Raw genomic sequence first — 19,638 nt, forward strand, 5'->3', positions numbered from 1 at the left:
TCTGACTACAATGACATAACAAAACTACATTGCTCCCATTATGCTCAACAAAGCTGTCTATACTGGAAGCATCTGAATCTGCAATGTGACACGTGAACTCCGTGCATATTTTTGTGGGTTGCAGTGCTAGTGAATTTCTTAAATTCTAAACTAAAAATAATTTGTTTGAATTGAGTCAACATATTTTTGTGAGTGGGATGCTGTGAGGTACATTTCATTTAAATTGTATAAATAACTACAGCGGTCAAGTTGTGTTTTCTGCCTGTCTGGTGTGTCTAGATTTTATTAGATTTTCCTTGTTGGTGAAATCAATGAGCTTATGTGCGCCTCACACCCCAAGAGCCCTGTTTTTTAGTGGCTGATGTTTGTGTGGCGGTAGGGTGGAATTTTCCAGGCTTTTTGTGGTTGATCTCTGCCCCTCTCAGACTCTCTCACAAACACTAGTGCTACCATACAGTCAAAACATTCTCTCATGCTGTTGTCTAAAAATGCTAGTAGTACTTTCTGTTTCTCCTCTGTCATTCCCCTCGTGCCTCCCTTCCTCCCTCTACAGAAAGTAAAATAGTGGCGTCTCCTCCTGGCTGTACTTACTGTCTGGTTCCAGTATTCAAAGTGAGCAATTTCCCCCACTGCATCAGGCCGCTGCTCTCTGCCATGTCCAATCATCATCAACATACACACAGAGAGCGGAGGAGAATCTGTTCTCATCTGCATGGAGCGAGAGATCATGCAGGTGCGCTCCTGTTGAAGAGAGGGAGTGATGGAAGTTCTGATGATAACTGATCATCTTGGCACGTTGTTGCATATTTATTTTTGCTGCTGTTTTATCACCGTCTGATTGTCTGCGTGATGGTGACGAGAGGGACAGTCAGTGTACATTCACCCAAGGCATTGTCACTTCTGACTGTCTTATGATGATGATGAGACATGATGTGGCATGCAGCACTGCTGCTTCAGTGCACCGTTTTACACGTATATCCTGTTCAGCATCTCATCAGAGCATTTGGAATGTGTGTTTAGAACTCCAGCGGTCTGATCCACCTACACAGTCAGAGCTGTCAGATTACACTGTGTCATTTTTGTTGAAACAATAAGCCGTTAGAGTGAAACGGCATTGTTTTTCTATTTATCCAGGCAGGACATGCTGCCTTTTCCTTGGGTTTGACTAATCGTGAGTCAGTCTTTTGAGTTCCTTTCTGATGAGCTTATTGCCCACTGCAAAATCTTATGAGTAACGGCTGCCATTAATTAGACTGTTGAATCTTGTACAGAATGCAGGAGTCACTCCTGATGGGTGACAGAGTACCAGTAACAGTTAAAGCTGTTAGATAACCAAGCTAATAGTAGCGACTAGAAACAAATTGTTCAAAGCTTTGTTCGTTTGTTTTAAGCCCATTTATACCATGGTTTGTCTGAATATTAAAACTGTTTAATGCACAGCTAGTTCCAAGTCAGTTCAATCACCATTCTATATTAATGCATTTCTTTCATTGACACACACAAACACACTCACACATCACTCACACACACAGAGAGAAGAGAGAGAGATCAGAGATCATGCTGCGCACACACAGAAGCATTCAGGAGCACAGAAACTTGTCAACGCTGCCCCACAACATTTATTAATAAAATGGCTTAGATATCACTGGATTGCTGCTTTATATTCCTCAGCAACGAGGATTTAAAAACACTGTTTAAGTAACTAAACTCACAGCTTCATTGTTTGTATAGAGACGCAGACAGGTATAGGGCCCTATGAAATCAGTTTTATTTTTTACGTTTTAATTTTTATGGATTCTGTTTTTTTTTTCTTGACTCCCTTTTAATAGTTAAATTACATCTTTATTAACCAAAAAGCTTGTCTAATTAATTAAAATTATGAATCTTATACATTTTCACATCGGTTTATTAAAAGTTTAACAAAAAATAAAATGTTTAGGGCTCTATGGAATGTTTTATTTTTTCTTACCATATTTTTTTATTGTTACCAAATTCAGTGTTTTAGCATGTCTAATTATTTAAATGCATAAAACAACTTAACTTAAGTAGCCTTATGATTTTTTTTCCCTCAGAAATTCTGTGTTGTGTGTTTACATAGTTAATTTAATTTATCTTTTAATTATTGAAAATTAAGCAAACATTTTTAATTTTTTGGCAAACAAAGGGGATTTACTATGAAAATGAATAAAATTAGTTTTTTTTTATTACTTGGCTGTCACTACCTGAAATTTTGAGTCATAGAATGTGGTTTTAACCAAATAACCAAACTCTGTGTGTGCAGAACTGGATCAAGCACTCAAAAGAGGAGCAACAACCATATAAAGCGGCAGTGTGTATGTGGCCTCTATTCATACAGGATAGAATTAAGCACTTACAGTCGTCCTGACTGTCTCTCTCTGTCTATAGTCAGAAGTGATCTGATAGAGAGTGAAAAAATGGATTTTATTTATTTATTTATTTTTTTTGGAGCAGTGCTGTGGGAGAGGCGCTGTAAAGCTGGGAGGATTATGGAGGTGAATAAAGTGTGCTTTCAGACAAAGGCTCAGAGCACAGCGTCAGGGACAAGGGCCACGATAAGACCCCTCCCCTTCTTTAATAACCCCCCGTTGTTTCATTTCTTATTTACATTACACACAGCCGGCTTTTCCCCTTTCCATGCCTCGGAGCATGATAACCAAAAGAAAGAATTATGAAGGACATGAAAAAAAAATGAAGAGAAGGAAGGAGGAAAAGCAAGAAAGAGGCTTTGCAGCGCTGCTTACAATTCTGTTTGGTAAACATGAGCTTGACTTTGAGCTCTCATTTTTCTATCCTGATTCGCGGTTGCTGTAGCTTGTAAACGGTCACCAGAGCAGGAAGAGTGATTAGTCTTCTGGTCAGTTGAGGTGTTTACGTCAGTTGTTGATTTATTTTTTTGAATTTAATTTAAAGTGTCTTGACGTTTGCTTGTCAGGCTACACTGGAACTAATTGAATCATTAGTGTGGGAGAGAGGAACTATTTTTTTCTTTATTGCTTGAAATATAAAAGTACCATGCTTACGATGTCAGGCAAAGGATTCTGAGGATTTTCTAGTGGCGCTAATTGAATTGTCTTTCTTTTCTTTTCTTTTTTTTCAAATGTCATTCCACTATGTACAGGTTCTCTCCTGTGAGCTTTCTGTGCTTCTCGATTTTATGTCACAGCTTAGACTATTCTACACTGTGTGTGTGTGTGTGTGTGTGTGTGTGTGTGTGTGTGGACAGGACTGCTGCAGAGCCAAAATATCCACTCAGCAAATGCAGCCTACTGTATAAGAATTGTCACTGTTGTTCTCTTTTCACAAAAGGAGATAATATGCAGATCTCAGTCACAATTTACTTTTATTGTATGGAACTGTTGCAGTTAAACTGATTGACTCCTTTTATGTTCCAATTAAAATGATATAGTTTTGGAACAACAAGGTAATTTAAATGGAGACATTTATTTAGAGTAAACTATTTGTTGAAATTTTAAGTTTGACCCATTTCTTAGTGACTTTAGGAGCATTGTGTGTGTGTATACACAACATCCTGTTTTCTATAAAAGATGCTTTTCTGATTGAATTCTAATATCTCTCTCTCTCTCTCTCTCTCGCTCTCCCTTTTGTTTTTTCAGTATAATTTTGTAGGGAGAATCCTTGGCCCTCGTGGACTCACAGCAAAACAACTTGAGGCAGAGACTGGCTGCAAGATCATGGTGAGAGGGAGGAGCTCCATGAGAGACAGAAAGAAGGTGAGACGGGCAAATAAACATTTGATTTTGAGATGGGATACAAATGTATGTTTACCAATATTAACAAAAGTTTAAATCTGTAAAAAGTTAACTAACACCTAATTTATACAGCGTCCATTTATTGTGCCCTAATTCACACTTGAGCCATGTTTCAAACTGATTCCCAGAGCAGGACCCTCACCGGTCAAATTTGTCTGTGCTGCATGTTGCCCTGATCTGCACAATCCATATGGGCAGTGCAGATGATGGGTCCATGCTGTTTGGTTCAGTTTGGTTGTGGCATTTCAGATTTGATTTTCATGAAAAATGGCAGCACATAATATAAAAAAAGTGGGACACCAGCAAAACTTGTAACAAAATTGTTGCACCAGCAGGACATGTTGAACCAGCATGGACAAATGTGACCACTTAGTCACAATTTGCAGCTTTCTCAACCCCGTCTTCCTCCTCCACAGACAGTGTTCTGCTGACGTTTGCCACTTGGAGCCAGTTTGTCCCTAATGAGCCAATTCACTCATTTGTTCTGTCTTAATGTCTTTCTTTTTCTGTCTCCTGCACACTCACGGTTAGCTCGCAGGGCTCCGGCTGAGGCCCAGTTCTATTTCAGGCCTGGTTGTGGTGGTGTGGGTGTCAGAGAGAACAAAAGCACATGGTAGACATACTGGAAAGTAGGACCCAGATCTTTCTTTACATTCCCAGAAGAGACCCACTGTGTGATTAGCAGAGGAAAAGCTAAACCCTGAATGATGGGAAATTATGGCTTCAGGTGAGAGTTATGTAGCACAGAGACATAACAGTACTGCCCTGTCAGCTCTAGCAGAGACTTTCTCGAGGGTTGAGAGAAATGACATTTGTACATGTAACTGCTAAGCACTACACGCTGAAAAATCAGAAGAAATGGCTGATTCCATAGTAAGCAACTGTGCTGATTTAATTCTAAAAACCTTTTTTTCTAGACCTATTTGTCCTATTTGTCCAGTATAGTCTTTGTCTTTCTCTTGGTATCTCTGTCAGCATCCCAGTGGAGCTGTTTTAACAGGAAATCCCCATCACTGCGCATTAGCATTACCACACACACACACACACACCTGGGCCCCAGCTGTGCTCCCCTCTTGAGAAGCCATATGTGTGACCTCAAGAGCTTGATGCTGAAATTGATTAAACTAGAAGTTCTCTCTCGTCTCTCTTTATGTAGCATTTCTGTATTGGCTATGTCTTCTGTTGCCCTGCTGAATGTAAAACACACACTCTTGTCTCAATGACTAATCAAAGGCTTGCTAGAATACTCCCCAACACAGGGGTGTTCCTGCTTCCTAACAGTTTCTCTGAATAGTCTTCTGACTGATTGTCGTATTCCCTTTCCACTGAAATGTTGTTTTTTCTTGGGTGGGGTACCTGTGAATCTCTTGCATTTTTGCAGCTTCTCAGTGGAGCCAAAATCTGACATATCTGACTGTTACTACATTAGAGAGCACATAATGTTCCATCCGTCCACAATCCAGCATTGTGCATCATGGTCTTTTGTTACTCCTTGTTCATATTCATAGTTTTTATAAAAGTTTGCAGATCTGCCTCCTTCTGAGCTACAATCAATTGATAGAACCAAGTCCCCATCTTACATTTTTTTTTTTTTTCATTAATCCGTTTTACTTTGGATGTACATCATAATACAGAAAAAAAGATCTGTCACTGCTTCCTTTTCATTACGTCTTTAACATCCAGAGTAATTTAATTCAGCTACCTAATGCACTATTAGAGGCCAGAAAGTTAGAACAGAGTTTTTTGTTGTTGCTATATAGGTTTTTTTTTTTTTTTTTTTTTTTTTTTTTTTTAAGAATAAACTTGATGACCGTAAAGAGATACTCTTTCTTCACAAAAGACAATGGATGATCTAGCATTACAATTGTTCAGCCATTGTCCTGTTTATGTCTTCATGTCTCAACGTTTCAGTAGTGAATGTGAGACTGAGTCTGCAGATAGCGAGATATGCACACCAAAACTGACAATTGTGCGTTTAGTTAAACCTGTCCAAAGAGAGAGTTGTGAGCAGAGTCAGGTCTGGGCTGATGAGTTGTTTATTTAGCTTCCATTAGCCAAGCCGTTTTTGTGCTTTCAATAATTTAGTTTACTGCTGCCTCAGGGAACTGAAAGACCGATGGAGACGTAGAAAAATAGAGGAAAGAAAAGGAGTGACTTTCATTCACAGAACAGGTGGAGTGGGAGTCTTTCTTATCACACAGGGTTTAGTTCGATGAGTTGTTTGTTAGTGGTGTATTTAATGTTTACTGTGAAAGGTAAAGGCATGGATCACCTCAAGTCTCAGGAGAAAATGCTTCGTTAGCCTTAAATCAGACAGGCATTTTACTTAACAGCTCCCCAAAGTTGGTTTAACCCCATATGCCCATTCGAGCTATGTATATACCGGTTCACACAGCCTCAAGAGACACTACATCCTCACCCTTGTTGTGTGTGCGTACTGAAGCCGAGCTCAGGCCGATGTAATGGGAGAGGACAGGACAGACAAACGCTGGATAATAACCTGTCCCACTGTGTAGCCTCGTCCTCTGATCAAACACTGTTCAAATTGAAGGCTCTCCGAAACCACAGCACAGATCAAATATAACAGACGGCCACCCTCACCGGAGCATCACAGAACCTCTCCAGAGCCACACAGTAGAGGCTCTCTGAAGCTTTTTTCTCCTCTGTCCCTCCTCTCTTTTTATTTTCTAGTCTTTGTTCTTGGTTAAATTGAATTCCCTTTCTTTATATTTTCTTAACACCTGTATCACAGCACACATTTATAATAGAAAATAAGTTCCTTTAAATCACTAAGTAACAAAAGCGACATATATTGTGATATACATCTAAGGGAAAAAAAAAATAATAATTATAGGGTGGGGTCCCGTCTCTGTTGTTGATTGGATGGTGGCAGAATTTGAGGACCAAATAATTGGACAAATCTGGCATACATCACTAGAGAGAAGTCTCAATGGAAAATTGTGATATATTTTGATTGAAAATTAAGAGGTCAACACAAATAAAAAAAAAAAGGAAAAAAAAGAAACATGCATTATTTATTTTTTTATTTATGAATTTGATGAACGTTCCGACATATGAAGCATTAACATTCATTGCAAATGTCAAAAAAAAAAAAAAATTGTCTACACTTGTGAAACTGATAACTAACTTTTCCAGCAGCTATATCAGTAAACATTTATTTTTAATTTTTGTTGTTGTTTTAATGACTGAACTAGTACAAGATATTTCTAAGAAATGGATCTTCCAAAAAAAAAAAAAAAAAAAAAAACACTGAAAGAAAAAAAAAACACTGAAAGAAATTGTCAATAGCCAAGTTTTCTTCTTCTAGCAATATCTTGTACTAGATTAGTTGTTTTGCAAAGAGCATGTGCCAAGAATATGAATGTGAACAACGTTAAAATCATCTTCATGTTCATTCAAAAGAGCCTCCTCAAACCACCCATGTTTGTAGTTTTGAGTTTTTGAGTTTTTTTTTCCCCCCTTAGTCAGTTTTCCGCTCCTGTTGAACAGGTGCCTGTAAACTACTCCACCCGGGACAGCTGTTCAAGACTGTAGCTTGAGTTCAGTCTGCTCTGGTTGATATGAACAGTATTTATAGGGTGGTGGGATTATTTCCAGCGAGGCCGTCTGCCTTTGGAATCAAATCATTGCCTTTTCCATGTTGAAAACTTTGCATGGTTTATTTTGCTCTTTTGCTTTTGGTGCACATACAGTCAAGAATGACAGTTCGGTCCATATACACATTCCACAGACCCTCTCACATTTGTTGGCGAGCTGCTTTTGGCTTCATTCTTGTACTTTTATGCGTCTGTCATCACGTGTCTCCCATCACATGCGTGTCGCCTCGCCGCTGGTTTCATATTTCGGTAAACAGAATCTTTGCCCTCTTCAGAGGCTTTCGGGTTGTTCTTCCTGCGTGGCTCTACCCACAGGGGGGCAGGGGCAGGTGGGTGGGTGTTAGCAGTCCATGCCTTTGCTTTGAGGTGAAGGTCTCTATCCATACATGGATGGAACAGCATGTTCACCTTGAACATAATGCTGTAGCTTTTGCTTTTAGGAGTACTTTGTACAACAAGCCATGATTGGTCAGGATCATTATTAAGGATATCTATTTCTAAGAGATAAAACTAATTTGTGTATTTGGGAGATCTAAATCGGGGTGTCCGTAACTGTGTTTCCATTCATAAAGGAAGCCATTGTCATCTCCAAAAGTAATCATTCAGAGAGAAATATGGGTGCTCAATGTAATTTTTCAGTTCACAGTCAGAGATCTTCTGATTGGTCAATGGACAGGAAGTTGAGTTGGAAGTGTGGATCATCTGTACATTGTAACTAAAGGTTTTGCAATATACTGGTATTGGCAATAATCCTGATATTTAAAAAAAGTCATATTGTTGTGTATTCTTTCAGGTCATGGGAATGATCAATTTGACGTATTTGAAACTGCCCTAATGGACACATTGATGTGTATTGTACTAGGGTCGACCACTATTGGTTTTTTGACAGCCGATGCCGATATCTTGGAAAGCAGGGAGGGCGATAGAAATAGTAATTGTGATTAATATTTAATTAATTTTCAATAGTTTGACAATGGATTAAAAAATAAACATACTTTAGATGACAGTATTTTTCACAAATAAATATTTAATAAAAATATAATTAAAAAGAAAGTAAACACTGTAAACAACAGGGCACTCAGTATTCTGGGAAGTTTGTGTGCATTGGGAATCATATTTTTCAAATAAAGCCAGGGTAACACTCATTTTGCATACAGCTCACAGTGAAAAAGACATGAATATGACGGTGGCAAATGCATAAAGTGCCGCATGATTTGAAATCATTAAGTTTAAAGCATTCAATTCACATGGACCGACTGTCACGCAGGGAACACGCGATCATGCTGGATAAAAATGCACGTTTCACAAGAGTTCACAGCTGGATTCGACTAAGTTTCCAAAGTTTGTGATATTAATTGTTCATTAGTCATTCAAAGATTTGTTTAAATGATATAAATGCGTATTTGCTTAATGCTGACGGCAAACAAGTAAGTATTATAATATTTGCCTATTACTAATAATATAAAAGCAATCGTTATAATACTTTTTGTATACATTAATTCCTTTAACCGTTCTATCTGATTATTAGACAGACTTCTATCCATATTAGACAGAACTGTTAACGACGACGGTGAACAAGAGGGAGTATGTGAGCACTGTGTCACCAAAATAAAAGACCCACCTTGAAAAACATCGGCCAAGCAGAAAAAGTTATCAATATTTGCAAAATGCCAAATATCGTCCGACCACTATATTGTACGCTTGTGCATGTGTGATCATTGCCATAGTAACAGTATCCATGGCAGTGCCATAGAAAGTGGTGTCATAGGCACTCGACTGGGTCTCAGTCGGCGTATTAGTAAGCATGTCAGGTGGACCCTTCTCCTCCCCGCTGAGATCCACCACTCTGTGCTCGTTTGTGAAGCAGGCATGCTAATTGAGGTGTCTGAATGAGCAATGATCTGAAAGCATCATGGGAAACATGGGGGGGGGGGGGGGGGGCACATTATGCTTGTAATCAATGGGAACAAGAGGCAGTTAGGGCTGGTCAAGTGGACTTTAAGCTACTTACCTTGGTATCCTGTCTTTATATTACTGATAGTTTCAGGCATACGGGGTGTGGGATTGGAAGTGGATATTAATGCTTTTAGCATTAATTGCTCTATTCATAACTTTAAGGGTTGAGAGTGCTATTTTGCTGTGTTACTGTAGAATTGCTTGTGATAAAGAAAGAAATGTACACAAGAGCCTAGTCTATATTTCCCAGTTTCCTCAAAAACAATCTTGACAAAAACAAAAAGAGCATATATTTTTTAAGAATTTAAAAACAGTAAAAGTGAGTGTTTTTTTATATATGGTTTTGATTTTCCACACCTCTTCAGTCTATTAAATGATTTTTGATGTATTTTATGACACAATGGGTGGCTGGTGAATAATCTTTTATTCTCTTCTTTTTTTTTTCTTCTTTTTTTTTTTTTTTACCTTTCATCCATCAGGTTTGTAGTGCTTCATTGCTCTAAGCAAGATGAACTGTCAGGCTCTTGTGAGGTGTTGAAAGCTTGGGTGGTGGGTAATTGTTGGATTTGGAAAAAGACCCAAGTCTTTTTAGAGTGTGAGGCTTTTTCTTTACTCAGTTTAGCACCTCTGACTGTTCTGACGGCTCTACCCTAGCATAATGGCTTTCTTTTGAGGCCACTGTTAACCCAAGCCAATCAAACGGTCATGCACACAAACTGCACGCCATTTTAAATAATCGTGGGGAGAATTGTGCTCAAAGAGTTTCATTGCTTTTCCTGTTCTGCTTAAAATTATTTCAAAATCTTTTTGGCCTGGATTAGTACATTAAACTTCATTTGAAGTTATACTGGAAAAAAAATAAAGTCTGTAATTAACTGGTATATATGTATGTATGTGTGTGTGTGTGTGTGTGTGTATATACTAACTGAGTAACTGTAAATGCAGTATTCTACTCCCAATGCATGTTAATGTGCACTGGGGTAATAGCTGCTGTTTGAAGAACAGCTGTCTTTAACTCACTTTAAGACTACATCAGGGTGCCGGCTGTCATCTATGCCAAGAATGTCATACTCACTCACACTAACTCAAATCTCTCTCTCTCTCGCTCTCTCTCTCTCTCTCTCTCTCTCTCTCTTTCTCTCTCTCTCGCTCTCGTTGTCTCCAATTCTCAGGAGGAGCAGAACAGAGGGAAGCCAAACTGGGAGCACCTAAATGAAGAGCTGCACGTGCTGATCACAGTGGAGGACACACAGACACGTGCTGAGGTCAAGATGAGAAGAGCTGTCGAAGAGGTCAAGAAGCTACTGGTGCCTGCAGTAAGTTGCAAACATGCCTTTAAACTTACCAAACGTACTTGTGCTAGTGGAAAGTAATTTGTTACAAATGTTTTGACCCCCTTCTCCGCACGAAGCTTGAGCTTTGATGTAATGCAACAGTGTTAGATTTAGCAAAATTCTTAATGCTGCTTCCTGTTCTAGGTGTGACGCCTTTGTGCATATGGGCCAGATTTTAATCCCACCCCTGACCTCTGGCTTTAGTCTTCTACTAAATGTGATATTTTTATCTCAGGCTCCCAACAGAGAACAAATGGTGCTCTGCAACCTGCTTCCCACATATTTCCGCTCCTTTCCACCTTTCTATTCTCTGCTCCTCCGTTGATTGCCGCAGGGGATGGGGGCGCTTAAGTCAGGGTCTCTGGCTTTAGGCGGTTTTGCCTGCAGTGAACAGAATGGCTGGACAGCTGCAAGAGCCTGTTCCCTATCAGGCGACATAGTGGAAAGGCTTCGACCTGCTGAAACCTGGCCAGAAGCAGCCGTTCAGCCTAGCCATGTGCCTCTCGCTTCATTTCAGAGTGGGACACTGAGTCCTTGGCGTTCTCTGACTGCTCTCAGGCGCTTGCATTCTCCTGTTTCTTTGTGCAGGGATTTTTTTCCATCTCTCTCTTGGCCAGAACCCCCACATTTCACCTCTTGTTTGGGGATTTTTTCCCCCTCCTTTATGCTCATATCTCTTTTGTTCTGTTTGAGCGAGGAGGTCTTAAACCCTCCACACACATGCACACACACACACACACGCTAGTCGAAGAAAACAAACATACACAGCCGACTGAGTGTGTGTGAGTCATTCTGTAGAGCGTGTGTGGGTGGGAGATGAGTAAACGGCTACATGCTCTCTCCAAATTTTCACTCCGACCTTATGCACCCCTGAGATCAAAGTCATCCTCACCGTGTATATCCTCCTTTGCCATAAACACACACAAACCATGCTCATGCTCTCAGGAGCCCTGTGTTTGCTTTACTCATTTGTTTCATTAATAGTTACTCAACACTTTTGGTCTTTTATACAAAACTGAAATCTTTCCCATGTCTTGACAAGTTTGAATCCATTTGCATAAATATTAGAGAGATTTTGAGGTGACACTTCCTGCTGCAAGTTTTTGGCACTTTTACTGACTTGCTGTAGTAAGATGCGTGTGATCATGGCACAGGGGTGAGTAAATGATAACAGAATTTTCATTTTTGGCTGATCGATCCATCCAAGTTTGGCTGTACAGATAAAGCTCCTCTTAAACATGGTTTTCCAGCTGGTTCTGTGTGTGGCAGATTGACTGTAATGCCCTTTATCATGCCAAGCTAAACTGGATTAAATGACAAACCGTCCATCTCAGCCCGTGCAGTCTTTAATGAAGGATATCTTTGGCTCATTTAGAGGCATGAAATTGTCTTATTAAATACATCATAAAACAGATGAGGTCACAGTCTGTTTCCCCTCGGCTCTCTTCATTTTGTCATTGTGGAAAGGATTTGATTGGTTAAGGCAGGGAAAAGGGGGTGCAGTAGCATCTCCGATATCTCCGAAAGAGGCTCTCTGTTTTATAAACATCTGTGATATTGATTTTTACCTACCTTGAGAGGCAGCTAGCACATTACTGCAAGAATCTGTAATCCTGGCTCGGGCCCTGAAGAGTTGCCACAGCTGAACGGTTCCCGCTCGCAGAAACCAAATTGAAATTTTCAGCCTTGCTCAAGGAATCAGTTCCACACACAGCATTTGAATGATCATCAGACTCAGGGAGAGTGCATGAACGGCGGTTACGCGCACACACACTGCCTCAGAGGCCAGGGTTAGAAGGGAGTGATTGAGAGATTCAGCTCAAAGGCCCTGTAAACTTTTCAACTCCCATCGAGAGACAGAGGAAGGGAGAGACAACGAGAGAGAGATTTGAGTTGAAGGTGGGCTGGTAATGAAAGTAGTAGTGAGTGAGAGGATTAAGGCAGGAACGTAATGGAAGGAAAAAGATAAGAATCAAGCCACACTTTTACATGCGGATCGCTTCTCACAGTTCTTATGCTCCAGTCTCACTCAGTCTTTTCACGTACCTTTGGCATCACACACATTTCTTGCTGTCATGGGGATTTTTCAATTTATTAAAATCTGATAATTTAGTGCTCATTTTATTTTGGTTATTTTATTTCATTATTTAAGTGTTTTGTTATATTATCAGTCACTTATTGGTTATTGGTCCTAAATTTTAATATCAGTGCATCCTTAATTACTATATGGATAGTATTTGTGTAAATTGATTTCTGTCATTAACTGCATATTTTAATAATTGTAACTGATACATCAAAACAGCTTGTGATGGAATAATGAATATCTTAGGGTTTTTTAAATATACTATAAAACTGTCCCAGCATGAGCACTAGCATCATTTATGTGGAAAATGGATACCAGATACTGGTCAAACAGTTACTTTCTCACACCCCTGTCCTCTGTGTACCACTTTGCAGGAGGGACACGTCTTTGTTCATGAAAGTACTGACGTATTAACTGTGACCTATAAAACATACAGAGAGCCACACATATCTACAAATCCATATCTTTTTGACTTAGCATAAAATTCAGGTTTAGAGCTTCACTCCATGGCCCACCGTCAAATTCAGTTTTATTTGGTTATGTACATTTACAGCTCAGCAAAAAATCCGTAACTTTAGAAGTCAAGCGTTTCACTCAGTTGAAGCAGAAGTCATAGGAGGGCTGATGAATCTTTCTGAGATGACAGTTAAAATTGATTGTTTCAAGAAGTGTGGAATCATTCTCTCTCTGTAAGCTGTGACGTTAGTACCCTACTGCTAAACAGACATAGAGGAAGGTGGAGACAAATGCAGGTGTAGATTATGGAAGCTGATAAAACACTAATTGTAGCTTGTAAGTTAAAACCCTCTCCGATAAGTTATGCCTTTAAAATCACATTTTGTATGTGTTTTCATAGTATCTTGCTCCATGAGCATGGAGTTTAATATAGTGTCAAGTTTAAAATAGTTCCATTCCGTTGTGCTCTGTCCAGCTATTTCTGAACACAAGACGTCCTATGTGAACCCCTTAACAAACATGTCTGTTCTAATTATTCAAAGTTTCCTTAAGATCATTTACAGTCTATTTTAATATAGAACACACATCCCTGTTATGGTCATGTATTAAATGTGGCTTAAGTCTGTGTTATGAAGTGCTAAAAAAAATACTTACTGTTAGAACATGCAGACTGTTTTTGCTAAATCAATCAGTGATTGAGAATGGTATTGATTAAAACAAATAAGCGATCTTATCTCTGAAATTGCATTTGCTAATTTCCATTTTAGTATGTGCTGATTGTATGAGTAGTTCAAGCCATGTGTACTTTTTAATGCACTTGTAACCGACAAGATTAGGCATTGTCAACCATTCCATATATTCCAATTTGTCCTGTAATCATACGTCTCTGAATTGCAGATTAAATTTGCTTACTTTCCCAGTTTCTCAACAATGTGGCCAGATTTGTTAAGACCGAGAAAGCTGACGGATTATAGCAACTGTGCTTACGAGGCAGCTCAAATCTCCAGCAGATTCAGTGACAAGCTCCGACGCTGTGAACAGATGAATTGTAGTCTGTGGACACATCTACATATCAGATCCCTGTTAATTTAATTTACTGGTTTATACACCAGTCCATTTGGAGATGATCAGATAGAATAAAACAGTACGATCCCTTCCTACGAAGTAATTAGCCTCCCAAATGTGTTAAAAACCTGACAAATTGGTTTTCTCATTAGGGGTGCTAAACCCAGGAGGGCTGACGCATGTGGTGGGTGTTGTGGATTTAGATGTTAGGAAGATGCTGTGTGTCAAAACTGCCAAGAGAGATTCTGTGCTACAAGGTGACATTTCTCATTTCCCCTCAAGGTGTGTGTTTGAGAGAGAGAGAGAGAATTCGTCTAACAGACAGCAGAAAGTAATTTCAATAGTAGTAGTTTTGATTGACAATAGTAGTGGTCGACCGATATTGTTTTTTTTTTTTTTTTTTTTTTTTACTGCCGATGCCGATATCTTGGAAAGCAGGATGGCCGATATAAAGCCAATATAATTTTATTTAATGTCACTGAAAAAAAAATATACTAAATTTTTTTTTTTAAAGGTAAATGGTTGCAAACTATTTATTTTAGCTACTTTTATAATAAAAAAAAACTGCAAGTTATTCAACTAAATTTGTTTATTTAAATGTAGCTAAAATAAGTCAATTGCAGCTACTTACCTTAAATTAGTAAATTCAATTAATAATTTTTATTCATTGCATTTAAAGAAATTTGAAATAATTTGAAATGGGTAAAAAAATAAATGTGTAAAATAAACATGCTTATACTTTAAGTGATGAAGTATTTTTCACAAACAAATATTTTATAAAAATATAAATAAAAAGGGAAGTAAATACTGTAAACAACAGGGCACTCAGTATTCTGGGAAGTTTGTGTGCATTGGGAATCTTTTTTTTTTTCCAAATAAAGCCAAGGTAACACTCATTTTACATACACCACACAGTAAAAATGACACGAATATGACATTGGACAAAAGCATGAAGCGCAGTATAATTTGAATTCACGAGTTTAAAGTTTGTAGATTGTGCACGTCAGTGAAGCTGAACTCTCCTCCTGTCAGCATTCAATTCACACGGACCAGCCGTCACACAGAGAACACGCGATCGTGCAGGACACACATCCACACTTCATAAGATCTCACAGCTGGATTCGACTAAGTTTTTGAAATTAGATGTTCATATTTGTTTAAATGATGTAAAAGCGTATTTGCTGAATGCTGACTGCAAACGAGAAAGTATTATCATGTTTGCCTTTCTATTACTAACAATATAAAAGCAATCGTTATAATACTTTTTTGTATACATTTTAATTCCTTTAACCATTCTATCTGATTATTAGACATGTCTATCCGTATTAGACAGAACTGTTAACAACAACAGTGAACGAGAGGGAGAATGTGCACCGTCAAAATAAGTCTGCTGGGCAGTGAGAATGTGAGTACTGTAAGTTATGGATTTGCTGTTCAGAAAAACTTATCGGCCGATACCGATATTTGAAAAATGCCAAATATCGGCCGATATATCGGTCGACCACTAGACAAACGCTGTGTTGGTATGTGAGGTCAGTGTTAATCCTGCAGTCACAACATTCTCAGAGGCCCAGTGAAAGGCCTTCTGGGAAAATGTTAGATATTCACCCTAAGTACCCCCTCTCTGCGAATGGTTCATTATATCCACAGTACCGTACTTCATGTCTGATCCCGGTTGGAATCCATGCACTAGGGAATGATGGGAAATAGAAGCTCACACCTATGACATCTCATTAAGAATCTAGGCCACTATGTGTCCATTCCCTTTATCTCAGCTAATTAAAGTGGCATGTCAAAATACTTTTCTGGGTTATTTTAGTGTCAGCGCACAGGGTCGGCCGTCGACAGAAGCGAGCAAAGGTTTGAAATCAACGGTGGATGAAGACCACTTATTTAAATTCAATACTGTACTGCTAATAGTTTATTTTGTGGATGACCCTGGCTATAAGGAATATGTAGTATTTCATTCTCTCTCTGTTCGGTTTTTGTCAGGGAAGCACTTCCTGCTAGATTGTGGCATATCTGTAGTAACATTTTTGCCTCCAGAGCTCATTGACTTTGTAGCTTTTTGTGGGTGTGTATAGTAGCTGTAGCCCAGCAGTCTGGCCCTTTCCTTTATTCCTTCCTTTCTTATTGCTTTACTTTATCCAGCATTTCGTTTCAACTCCGCTTGTGCTTGTAGGCAGAAATCGACTAGAGAACCAACTTGCTGCTCCCCGTGTCCTCCATGATGCTTCCAATATCTTAAAAGACCACAAAAGAAAGGGGTAGGGAAGTGAAACAAGAGAAATGGGGAGTTTCGCTCACACAACGCTTCCAGCATCTCTCCATGAATGGGCTCGTACTTGCCTGTAACAAAGTGACTGGGTTAGCAGTGTTTGCACTGTAGCCTGAAGTCCTGTTCCCTTCTCGTCTCTTCCTTTCTTACACACACACCCACTCTCACTCACACGGTCTCTCTTGGCACATCTTTTATCCTGTGTACTCCACTAACCATCACATTCAGCGCCTCTGCCGAGCACAATGAGTCCCTGATCTGGAGAGGTTTCAAGCCTCTCTGAGTTGTCATGGGTGCTTTGCATTTGTAATCTTTTCCCAATTCAGGAACGCAGTTAATTTCACACAGTACACCTGGTTATAGACCTCTCACTCACTCTTAGCCTCAGAGGAAAGGCGAGAGAGAGACAGATGGTGTATAATATACGACAGGCTTCGTGGTCTGTGGGGCGTAACGTCCTCGTCAGCCAAATTCTCGCCGTCAGCTCGCAGACTGCGTGTCTTGTGGAATGCTGCCTGAAACTAGGACAGTTCTGGGCGGCCAACTCATCGTGATCAATAAACACCTTTTCTTGAACATGCATAATCACTCTCACCTCCTATCAGGCCCATGTGACAAACCAGAACAAAATGCCATCTGGCTGCTTACTGTTGTTTCGGCATGTGTAGTGAGAATGCCTGTCCAATTACTAATCATTCTTTGTTAAAAATGCATTTATATTGCAATAACTCACAAATTTTTTTTTTTTTTTAAATTGAGCACCTCTTAATTTATAGGATAGTTTACCCAAAAAAGAAAATTCTTCCCCCATTTACATGTTCTTCCAAACCTGTATGACTGTATTTATTCTGTGGAACACAAAAGAACATATTTTGAAAAGTCGTTCAATGTTGAAATTCAGTGGTTTATTGTATGGGCAAAATAGTTATAACATGCTTCAAAATATGTTTTGTGTCCTACACACATGGGTTTGGAATGACATGTAAATGAACTTTCACTTAAAGCATGCAGCTGCATTTATCCTTGGAGTGACTGGAATTTGACTATATTGTACTGGACTACTTCAGTGTGGCTTGAGTTTCATTGGCTGAGATCACTGGAGACCTTGGAGTACAAAAGATGGAAAAAAATCATAGTGAATGCAACCACCTGTGATGAGAGCCTCTTAAAATGCCTGCAAGTCACCCTGCAGGTCAGTGCAACCCGTCCAAGAGTGCTCTTGTGTCCCTGTTTTTCAGAGCATGTCGCATCTGATCTGACTCACGCCCCAGCTGCAGGGTCTAGAGCATAGGATCATGGGTAATGGTAACATCCTCAGCCGTGAGCTTGTAAAAGCCCCAATGCTTTTTCTTGAAGCATTGGCAAACATGTTTTTGTTTTCCATCATCTGATGGTGTCGATATGGTAGCTGGTCCCTGGCAGTTCTGCAGTTTAAGTACTAGAGGCCCAATGTTCGGCCTATGTGCTATGTTCGGCTTTATAGTGTACCCTCCCTCTCTGTCATTTTCCCTTAAGAAGCTATCCTCTCTTACTTTCTGTGGTCTTCTTGATTGGAGCCATGATTTGCACCCCAGGCTTACTGACCACCAGAACCGCAACAGGAAAAGGCTTCTCTTGGGGTCTGTATGCTAATCCGGCCTTTGCTGGCAGCAACTTCAAACGCTCTGTTGGACTGGCAGGTCGTCGACTCACTGAACAGAATGGAAGACCCAGAATAGACTGGGATTTACTGTGTGCCTATTTTCACCTGAGCACCTGCCATTTTAAAGGCACAAATTCAAGCAGCGAAGTGAATCACTTCACACAGTGCAATGCGATTTGTCTTTTCATTTTCAGCTTTAAAGTGATTCTTCTGGCATAACAAGTGTCACTACAAATGAGACATTAGTTTTATAGAAAGAAGACCGGCATTTATTTACTGTCTAAAAATCACATTTCACATCACATTATTTTAGATGCTCTCGTCTGCTGTTAAGCTGTTTTGTGGTTGAAAAATAGTCCCGCTAATGTTAATCGCCTTTCTGAAGTGGAAATGATAAACTGATGCTGTAGGGAGCGTTTTATTTAACTGCGCTGTTTTTTGACTGTTCTATTAGAATGTCTTTTTATGGTACTGATGCATAATTTAAAAAAGACAGGCATCGTTTTGTGCTTGTGGGTTAATGCCACTTAGCGCGGCTAGTGAACATGCGGTCTCATTAAGTTGTTGTTGTTCTCTCTGGGATTTCAATTGCCCACTCTTCACAGACTGCTATGGCCCAGTAAAGTGCTCCAACAGTGACCCTGAGGGCCTCCCAGTTATCGGCTAACTACACATTTCAGAGTACACTGAGCTGCATAGCAATGTGCAACTGCCACATTTAGCTGGGATTGAAGTTGTGCTATCGGTTTCAGCGTTCTCCCACTTTTAGTTAAGCGGGTAATGTAGATTCAAAAAAAATGATCCGACTATTTGCAACAAACCAAGCAAGCTTTTTAAGATAGCTTGTCATCTTTTTAGCCTACACTTATGCCAGCCCAAATTTGCTGTAGCAGTACTACTGCAGGCAAAGAACAGGTGGCCTTGACCCAGGGTAGGTGTCCTTCTGTTGGGTAGAGCTCGGGTCAGTCATGCCACCTCCCTTCAGACCTTCTCGCTCTCTCTGCGGGTTTCTATTTAATCTGCTCACTACAGATGAAGCTCAAGAGCTTGAAGTTCTGGAACTTGTACAGTCAAATGATTGTCCTTAAAAGTGTGACAAGGATTTTGTTGAGCAAGTTGCTTTATATTTTTCCCCCTCAAAATATCAACATTAGGCCCAAGAGAAAACATACAGAGTGAAGGCAGAAATGCTGATTCTGACAATTTAAAGGATTTTTTTTTTTTTTGTACAACCCTTTGTGAATGGTACTGAAAAAAAAAAAAAAAAAAAAAATTCTGCAGCAGTTTTCCTTTCTGACTGTAGCTGTGCCGAACTGCCAACATAAAGCTTTTGGAAAATATTTACTCAACTGTGCAGAAACTAATGGATGCTTATATAATATTATGTTTTTGGTATATATTTACTAGTATATATAT

The 19,638-nt window shown here is 39.4% G+C and overlaps 1 protein-coding gene across 7 annotated transcripts in view; it reads left to right on the forward strand.

Moving 5' to 3' along the window:
• LOC109060580 (protein quaking-A-like) overlaps positions 1 to 19,638 on the forward strand; it is a 69,853-nt gene that overhangs the window by 31,900 nt on the left and 18,315 nt on the right. For all 7 annotated transcript variants that reach the window (XM_042774150.1, XM_042774147.1, XM_042774148.1 and 4 more), the window contains exons 3-4: positions 3,636 to 3,752; positions 10,537 to 10,680. In XM_042774150.1, coding sequence (XP_042630084.1) covers positions 3,636 to 3,752; positions 10,537 to 10,680 — 261 coding nt within the window. The remainder of the gene's footprint in view (positions 1 to 3,635; positions 3,753 to 10,536; positions 10,681 to 19,638) is intronic.

The sequence above is a fragment of the Cyprinus carpio genome, chromosome A17, assembly GCF_018340385.1.
Source record: "Cyprinus carpio isolate SPL01 chromosome A17, ASM1834038v1, whole genome shotgun sequence".
NCBI lineage: Eukaryota > Metazoa > Chordata > Actinopteri > Cypriniformes > Cyprinidae > Cyprinus > Cyprinus carpio.